The 10,349-nt window shown below is 36.7% G+C and overlaps 1 protein-coding gene across 2 annotated transcripts in view; it reads left to right on the top strand.

The window, feature by feature from the left end:
* Positions 1 to 10,349, top strand: part of gpc6a (glypican 6a) — a 141,330-nt gene that overhangs the window by 24,620 nt on the left and 106,361 nt on the right. For both annotated transcript variants that reach the window (XM_005724213.1, XM_005724212.1), the window contains exon 2: positions 4,053 to 4,211. In XM_005724213.1, coding sequence (XP_005724270.1) covers positions 4,053 to 4,211 — 159 coding nt within the window. The remainder of the gene's footprint in view (positions 1 to 4,052; positions 4,212 to 10,349) is intronic.

Raw genomic sequence — 10,349 nt, 5'->3', positions numbered from 1 at the left:
TCCTTAGCTCCTCAGTTTAATAATGTCCCTGTTTAAACAATATGACTGACAATGTTGAACTACACTGATACTTTAAATACCCCGTGCTTCTGTCAGCGAGAGCTTAAATGCAACCCAAGCTAAAAGATATGAGTCTTGGCTGAAAAGCCGAAAATACCAAAACTTTATGTGTGAAAACTATTTACTTCACTGGAACTATATCAGTATATCATCTCAAACTCTGTTTTCTTTGGTAGAGATGTACATTTTAAATGAAGCTGCATTTTTATTGTTTGAGCAAAAATAAATAAATAAATAAATAAAAACTATAGCAATTTAAATTTAAATATTGTAACAAAATACCATATATAAAAATACACTCACTTACTGGCAGCTGGATACTAGCAACTTACTGTTAAAGGTGTTTACTTTTACTGTAAATTAAATTACAGCAGCTTTATTTGCTGTAAATTAAAGTTCCTCCAAATCCTTTTTTACAGTTGGTTACTGGCATCCAGCTTTCAGCAAGTTACTGTAAAATTTACATGTTAATGTATTTGTGCTAATTAACTTTCCATACATCTATTTCCCTCGTGAACCTGTCCCAGTTGTCATTGGACAAGAAGCAGAGTACACCCTGGACAGGTCGCCAGCCTGTAGATTCAATCCATATGCATGCGCTTGATTGAATCCCAATGTAGTGGACGTTATCTGCAGCTGTTACTTTGTTAAAAAATAGGACATTGCTGCTTAGTAAAGAAACAAAAAAGCCTTAAGGAATCGCCTAATAGAAAGTGAGTGGTGCATTTCAGCTTATTTTGTGTTGTAGAGTTTGGATGCTGTGGCTCGGAGCCTTGTGCATTACTCTGGAGAAACGAGTTTGTGTTGAACTGTTGATGGTGCACCTCATTACTGTAGCTTGGTGCCTCTCTAAGGACTGATTAAGGATTAAGCACATTTGAGAGTGCCAGCACGTACATATTGCATCTTCTTGTTTCATTATCTATACACAGCTCCTTTATCTGCAGCTTACTGTATATGCATGCAGTGTGCCTGCCAGTGCCTGCATTGTGTTCCTCAGAGGAAATCCTACAATCTCTCTGTTCTGTCCTCCACTGATAAATCGATACTCATTTCACTTTCCCAAATGTTAATAGATAGAATGGGAAAAACACAAATATTTTATGTGACTGCTGGCCAGACAAAAAAAAAACAACTAATAATGATGTCTGATGCTCTCTGCAGAAGAGGAAATAAAATACCGCATGCATGCAGAAAAAAATTACATACAGTATGCATTATGGTAATTTTTTTCCAAAAAAATTGCCCAAATATTTCTTGGGCAAAAAAACTAATATAATCATGTGATGATAACTGCTGGTGTGTGTTGTTGCAGGAAGACAACCAGATGAAAACTCACATTCGGACCAGTTTAAGTGTTTGACAGAAACTAAGACGCTGAGCTTTTGCTTGTGTGGGAGGACTTTTTCCCAGCCTTAAACTTTCCTATAAGGTTGTGTGGCTCTGGCACAAAGATCACAGCAACAACTTTATAGGTAACAAAAACAAAAACCACAATTTGATAAGTATTTTTGTTTTTAATTTAAAAAAAAGCCTAGATTTTGGAATTTAGCAACACTTTTCCAACATTTTTTAAGTTTTATTTTACATTTTAGTTTATTAGTAATGGGAAAACCTCTTAAAATGGGTAGTAGTATGAAAGTACAAATTTCTGTGCAAAAAAGATGTATGTACACACCACTCACATGGAGCTCTTAGTCACTTTTACTGATTAAAGCCTCTGTTTGCATTTAAGCATTCGTTTCGGTTTTTGGCAAACAATTTTTTTGTTTTTTCTGTGGATCTGGTTTTATATTTCATTTATTAACTGGAAAATTAATTCTGGCTTGGTCATTTTTATGCCCAAAATGCTAACATTAGTTAACATAGTTACTTGTAGATTATTCATGTAAGTCTGATATGCAAGTAAAATGTCAAATTTCAAGTCTGATGATATTGAATATACTTGACTGATACATTTAGTTTATACTAAACATATTTTCCTTAATGATTAATTATTGGAATAAATAAACCTCATTTTATGGTCTTTTGCAGATAGTGTTGTGCATTATGGGTGTAGATATAATTTATTGATTTCATCAGAATAATTTTCCTCATCCCTTTAAGTAAATCAGTATTTTTGAAAACTACTCTATTCACCATGAATAATCCACAGATCTGAGACTAAACCCCTCACTTTTTCAGTGAAAGGATTTTCAGATGTGTGGCATAATTAAGTGATTGTTACCTTTCTCGAAACCCAGTAAAGTAAAACTTTTACTCATTTACAAAAAAAAAAAAAATCTAGTGTGAATTCTCCAAGTTTTGAAAATTCTTCAGGCCTTCAGTTCCAGTATTTCTCTTTGTGGATCTTGGAGTCATTTCATTGGTTTGGTATACACTTTTATACACTGACGTCTGAGTGGACTCGAGAATTTTTCTCTAACTGATGTAATAGTCAAACACTTCACAGTTTATTAAATTAATGCTTCAAAATCAAATTATGTAGAAGAAGACGAGAGTCCAAGGCTCTGTAAAACATCTCATTACAAAACGCACGCACAGCATCTCTTATTTTCTACTTAGAGAGACTACAACAAGTATTTCTTAACTAACTCTCACTGATACCTAAAGGTTGCTGTGTAATTTTGTTCGCAGTGTAGAAAGTTAAAAAGTAAGCGAGCAAGGCAAAAAGAAATGCTGCTATCCTTGAGTTAATATCACTGTAATCAGGTGGCATGTGAAGCCTTAATGCTGGTGATTTTACCACCCGACTATGTAAAATAACAATAAGCCCAAAACATTTTTTTAATCTGAGTGAATCAGTCTTTAAAATAAATCTTTTAAATGTTGTTCTTATGCCAGCAACAGCGCACCAGAGTGCATGAGATATAGTGTAAAAATAAATATTGAGAAATTTAAACATTTATATTAAATGTTATTTTTGTGATATGTAGAATATGGCGTGAGTTTTTCAGCTCTGCCTAAATTAACTCTCATTTTAATGGACTGTGGGAAATAAAAACTGCACAGACGCACACAATACACAGTCACATCTGATATCTTTCGCTGGCTTGTCAGCCTCTTATAATGCCTCTGATGCTCCCCGGCACCTAACAGTGACCATGGATACCAGCGCATCTGTGCAACACAGTTGTTCGCCGTAATCTGCAAAACAATATTCTCATCTCTCAGTCTAGCAACTTGATATTGTTTTGGTCTCATCTTTGAAGCAAAGTTGTTTTTAGGAAAACTAAAAAGTTATGATAAGTTCATTGTAGCCTTCCTGCTCTGAACAAAAGAGCAAACACGCACGGTTAGCAACGAGCTGGTGAACATGATGGAGCATTTGGCAGCCAAAAAGACAAATATTTCATTCCAGTTTTGATAAAAACCACGAGCAGAACAGAATGGAGAGTTAGCTTCATCATGTGTCAGATAGCATGACTTGAAATGAATGTTAATGTTGTTCGGTATGTGGTGAATGTGTAAATAAGCAATTGTTTCCATGGCAAAAATATGTCAGTGTTCATTTACAGCTTGCTGTGCCAAAGTCAAGACATCGTAAATTAATCCATGCAGTTTAATTAAATGTTTGGCTGATGTCATAGCTAAGGGCATGCTGATAAGAGCCTTGAGACCAATTTGTGGTGTTAGGCTATATAAATAAATTTCCTTGACATGACTTAGCACTGTGCCTTTCATTTCATGTACATAATATTCATTAAAGCAGTCATTATTGCAGCGCTTTGCTTTGTGATATAAGGGGGATTCTACATGAGGTGTAGGAGCTCTGCTATCACAGACACTCTCTGATTCATGATTCCAAATGACCGACAAATGTTTTCCTACCCCGTTTGTTACGGTCTGGCCCACTTTGATTGCCTCAGTGATGAGAATGACAAAATAACAAGAGAATTTTGATCAAAGACTCGGTTCAGCCTTTTCGAGCATCTGAATGTCGAAGCGGTGACGTGTGTAAAAATGCCGCTCTGCCTCTCTGTCTTCCTCAGGTGAGCACCTGCGTGTCTGTCCTCAGGGATACACCTGCTGCACGTCAGAGATGGAGGACAAACTTAACCAGCAGAGCAAACTGGAGTTTGAGAAATTGGTTGAGGAGAGCAGCCACAAAATGAGAACAACATTTGTCTCCAGGCATAAAAAGTTTGATGGTAAGTTCCAGTAGATTGATTTGTTTTATCTATTTAACATGCAGAGACTGTGATTCATAGAAATTTATATCCCAGACACCACCTCTCCAAGCTGAATGTACTGAGACAAGCACTGTCAAACTTGTAACTACAGACTTCTGATGTCATGATTAATTATTACTTTGACTGTTATTAATAAGAAATGAGCTTATCTGGTTTAAAGATGGTTATTCTGGAGCCTTGCTATTACACTTGACTTCTTCACTACAGTTCTGCATTATTTGGATTTTCTTTATCTTCAGGGCTTTCTAGCTCACTATGACGTTGTTCTTCCTTATGCACATACACTGTGAACTACTGACATTTTGACAGTAAAAGATGGCACTAATGTGGCTTTTAAAAATATTTTCATTCTAATGAGCCTGTCTGTATAAGCAGGGGTTAAAGTGGGATTTTGCAGGTGAGAGAATACTAAGTTCTGGTGAAGCAGTGCAGTCTGGAGAAATGACTCACTCTGCAATAAATCATATAATAATATATATATGAGCTCCAGTACATGTGCTTTGTTTTTAAACCGGCTGTGATCAGCTGACCTAGTCTGATGCTGCTTTTGAGGTTTCCTACTCATTCTGATTTTAGCCATCTACATTCTACAATATACAAGCAGATGTTATATGAGCCATCAAGGCAGATGTCTGATTGCTAGCCACTATGAAGCTGGTATAAATGTGGAATTTGGCAAGTGTTACCAAAGAATATCATCAGAAATGCAAACTGACTCCTAGCCGAGTCCTGTTACTCAGCAGCGATCTTTTGCTTTATTTGGATGGTTATTTTAAAGCAGTGTCTGAATTAACCTTGATTTTCATAGTCAAGAAGAAATAAAAACTGTATGTAAAGAATCTCTGGTCTGATCTTATAAGTATAGACCATGGTAATGAACATGGATACCACAGTTTGCCCTGCACCAGTTCTGCATAACTGTAAACTGTAAAAGAACACTGCAAACAGCCCAGTTTACCCAGTTTATTCTGCACATACTGTCCAATACGGCATTTGAATAACATTAAATCTATGATTTAATCTGCTTTCAAAGATATTTCCCAATATGAAATAAAGATCTAGATTTCTATTACTGTCCAGTAGCTGTAGTACTGCAGTATATTGATAACGTATGGTAGCACTAAAATGTTTGCATTTTTTACTGATACTGACATTAAACTTGTTGCAACCTCATACTAATAACATAATGTTGTTTGATGCTTTAACATATTTAGATAGTATTACTGTATCATAATACTGATATATCATAATGGCCTGTATGTAATTGAATGTTAAAAGATTATTAAGGCAAGCTTCAAGTAATTTGTTCCTACAATTGAAATCCTAGAACCATGTCATGAATCAAACACAGGTGTTATGGTTGTTTTATATTACAGCACTGAGATGTAAACAGTTTATACGTGTCTATATAGGCTGAATGATGACCCAAGTCTTCAAATTATAGTTCACAAAAGATTTGTTGATGAGCAAATACAAGAGTCAGAGCCTTCGTAAGCGTGTCGCCACCATAAAACCTACGGAGGGAAACGGCAGCCTAAAAATGAGCATAACTTAAAATCCTGACCATATCGCCTCTGTCAGTGCGCCCCAGGGTGGCTGTGGCTACAATGTAGCTCGCCATCACCAGTGTGTGAATGTGTGTGTGAATGGGTGGATGACTGGATGTGTAAAGCGCTTTGGGGTCCTTAGGGACTAGTAAAGTGCTATACAAATACAGGCCATTTAGCATTTATATGACAGCTCAGCTTAGCTGTCTTTGATAATAAAGCTGTTTCTCTGAAAATTAATTGAGATTCACCTTATTAATGACATTCAGCTTTCAACAATATTTTAATTAATGCAATGATAATGTTTGGTTAAATGTTGATGGCAATTATATTCAACGTAATGTAAGATAGTAAAACAAATATTGCTAATGTACAGTTTCCCTTAAATGTTAATTATTGGGACATATAATGGATGTGGAGTGTAACCTTTTCTCATTGAAAAACATATTTGAAAGTGCTTCTAATATAACTAGATAACTTCATCATATACAGATCCACTGTCTGATTCAAAGCAATCCAACACAATTAATTTTTTTAACCTTTAAATATTTATTTTATTAAACGTCACTTGCAGAGCAGTCCTTACCTTTAAATATGATCTGTCAGCTTCTGCTGTTATATTTATTTCCTCTATCTTTCTCTATCTCTGAGAGTAAAATTATCCCATGTCAGTGTTTTTTTTCTCCCTGGAAAACAGAGCCTTTGTACCTTAAGCTAGCAAACAGATTGTGCACCAAGATGCACAAAAACAGTTTGTGTGTTCACTGATATTTGTTGAGCTGTTTCAAATCCTGTATCTGAGATAACCTGCCACTTAAAGAAAAAGTTGCACAGTTATGCTCTCTCCTCTTAAGTAGAGGTAGATAGATGCTGATATACGGCAACAGAAACTTTATTGACATCGACAGCATGAGTGCATGACACGGATAAGAAGGAAAAGAGGAGGCATGCAGCTGGAGTCATGACTTTACTGTCTCTGTGACAACAGTTGAAAGCACTGCCAGACTGTATCAAATAAAAAATGAACTTGCCTGATAGTATTTAGTGTTAAACTGCCTATTTAATTACTCATTAATCGAAGGTGTCAGAACGTTGTTCCAGGTTGTTCAGGCCCACTTTAATCCCTGTATAACTGCTAGAGCTCACAGGGCTTTAAACCAAGGCTCCATGGTGTTTAATGCCATTTACACTTGTGTTTCTGCTTGTGCCATCCAAGGCTTGCTTTTTTACACTAACTAAAGATATCATGCATTCGTTTGAACTAGTCAGATGGAAAAAACAAGTTGTAGGTGCACTGTTTTTTCCATAACTAATAATAGTAATCTGTTGCTTGAGTCTGGTTGTAGCTGAATGCTGCTAATGTAATTGACTAAGCATTACCTACATTTAGGTCCATACGTTTTTGCAGAGTAACACAAATCAAAGAATAAATGCACTGACCAGCTCAGCAACACCAAAAGACTTGAATGACCACAGAAGACAACTAAGGTGGATGATCGCAGAATTATTTCCTTGTTTAAGAAAAAAAACTTTACAACCTCTATTCAAGTCAGGAACATTCCCGAGGAGGTGCAGAGGGTTTACACACAAGAATAGGCGGGTCAGACTAGACTTTGTCAGGAAACGTCTGATATAGCTGGTAAAATTATGGATAGGGAGAGACTTATGATCTGAAGCATACTACATTATCTGTCAAACATGGTGGAGACAGTGTTATGACATGGGCATGTATACTGCCAGTGGAACCAGGTGATAAGTGTTTATTGCTAATAGAAGTAGCAGGATTAATTGTGTAAAAAATATACAGAGCTTTACTCGCTGCTAAGATTCAGCCAATTACAGCAAAACTGAGTGGACAGCATTTCATGGTGCAAATGGATAATGACCCGAATGACCCAAAGCAAACTGCATAAACAACACTGTCTTTCTCAAGGCAGTGAAATGGGATAGTCTTCAATGGCCAAGCCAGTTAGCTGATCTTAACTCAACAGACGATGCTTTTCAGTTACTAAAGACCAAACTGAATGCAGAGAGACCCACAAACCAGCAGCAACTGAAGGCAGCTGCAGTAAAGGCCTAACAGAGCATCTGAAGAGAGGAAACCAAGGGTGTCCAAGGGCTCTAGACTTTAGGGATTAAATGACTGAAAAGGATTTTTATCCAAGTATTAAAACAATTCTTAGACTGTATTTAAAATTCCATTAGCTCGGGTAGTCAAAAACCAGCAGGATTAACTTTCTCCACTGTTGTTAGCACTTGTACAAGTAAAATGTGGTAGTTGCTGGTGTGTTATTGGTCCCATCAGCCTCTGTAAATGAATGACTGTTTAAAGAAGGGACTGTGACAAACAGTTTTTTACCCAGAGATGAACCTCTTTAGCTTTGGGGGGTGAAGTGAACAGCCGACCGCGCATTCCTCACTGCAGATTAGAAGCTCACTGCCTCGAGTGCCTGCCGTTTTTAACATTGTATAAGTATGAGGCGATCCAATTGTGAACAATTGAAAAACTATGCTGGCTTTCTGGAACAAAAAGAAAAGCTATTGTGTACACTCCGTCTTAGTCCGTATAAACATCCTTGAATATAAATATTTTTAAATGAAATGACTGCTTAATTTAACTTTATATTATTCTACTATATAAACAAAAATTAGTTTAAAATAAATTTGTTTATGCAGGTTGAAGAGGAAATGAAGGACCTTCGGTACAAAATATAGACACTAATGAATCTTGAGTTAGGGCATTTTTGTCACCCTTGGCTGAATACATGTCTAAAATCCTCCCTGTGTGATACGAACTGAAAACTGTGTAGTGAGTATAGTTGGAAGAAGAAAGTTGGAAGCGAGAAATCAGTGTTCTACTAGCTAAAAACATCAATGGTAGTTTCTTTCAAATTTGTTACTGCCAAATGTTAAATGAGCCATCTGACAGGTTGGCAGCCAACTGAGGACAATACCTGCATGTCCTTGGAACAACAGCGCAGTAGAAATTCAGTTTTTATTGTTTTAACTGGTAAAATCAACTTATTTGTATAATTGTTAGACAAAGACTGAAGGCCTGATAAGAGATTGTTTTCAATGCCTAAATGCATAATTTAGATAAAGGACACTACTCATGTGTATAAATTATTGACAATCAAATTGCAGTTTTACCTGTTAAAATGACAAACACTGCTATCAGTGGGTCATATCAACTGTTACTGTTCATCCCAACTAAAAGTTTAAAAAATGTCTAATTAGTTGTCTGATGGTGTCTTTTTTCTGCAAGTGCTCATTTAGGATAAACCTTCACTCTTTACCGTTGCATATTGACAAGATCTCAGACTGTTATACTATGTCGTTTTCTTTGAATCACACACTTACATCAGTTCTAGAGAGCACAAATATATGAAAATGAATTCCCACATTAAAAAGATCTTGTAATTCACAGTTTTGTTGGCTCATATTGAAGCTTTTTTGAAAATGTATGTAATTTCTGACCTCGCAGTCTTGGTTTTGATTAAATAATATAAATGTGCAGCAGAGTTCTTCTTCTGTAAAAGCTTAATAGGTAGCCACAGGTTATGAAATTGTTGCTAGGTTGTTTTAAATGTTCAGTAGAATAGTTTGAAGGCAGGGGCGTATTTCTACATTAATAGCACCATTTCAGTGATGTTGCCTCTAGAGCAGTGTCCATATTGTATATCTGTGCGTTTATGTGGTAACACTGGGGACACGAATCACTCGTGCAATTCCACCTTCTACATATGCCCGTATCACCGGGCCACTCAACATCGCATCCCTTCTCCTTGCGTTAAGCTCCATCCACCTCGTGGGGTTTGAATCATCCCTCATCAATTTTACATGCCCTCATTTCTGTCCTCAGTTATTTATAGGGCCCTATTATGAAAACCTTAACTTACTTTTTGATTACTGACTGCTTCCCTTGGAGGCCTGTGGGTTTTGATGCATTATTGAGCAATCCTACTGCCATGAATGACTGTTGCACACTAGAATTTAGGCTTGGGTATTCTGCAAGTCCAATAATCCGGCTGAGGACCCTCTTACCCCATCTCTCAGTATGCCATATATTCTCCCAGAGAGATTTGAAGTTCAGTAATATTCCAGTCCAAGACAAGGAACAGGCTGTAAGAAAGGAACCTCACAACCAGCTTTGCAGTGCATAATGCAAATCTCCATTTTTTTCCCCACACAAAAATGTACTTTTATAATTCTCTGAAATTATTAGTGTTCTCTGTTTAGCCTAGTACGTGCCCTAAGGTAACTTGAATTAGACACACAAAATGTGATAAATATTTGCAGTATTTATATGTGAGCGCAAAAGCTGGAGAGACACTGAAATACGGAGAAAGAGACTCTGTGTATGAAATAGGCAGAGAGGGAGAGAATTGCATCGCATCTGTTAAAGATTAATTGCTGAGGATGAACCATGATAAAAGGTGCCTCATGCTCAGTCAAGTGATTTGAGATTGAAAGTGCTCCACAGACTCTCTCTCTCTCTCTCTCTCTCACACACACACACACACACACACACACACACACACACACACAC

This window comes from Pundamilia nyererei, unplaced genomic scaffold, assembly GCF_000239375.1.
Source record: "Pundamilia nyererei isolate P.nyererei 1_Seehausen unplaced genomic scaffold, PunNye1.0 scaffold00011, whole genome shotgun sequence".
NCBI classification, from domain to species: Eukaryota; Metazoa; Chordata; class Actinopteri; order Cichliformes; family Cichlidae; genus Pundamilia; species Pundamilia nyererei.
This window is presented reverse-complemented; position numbering and strand designations above follow the sequence as displayed.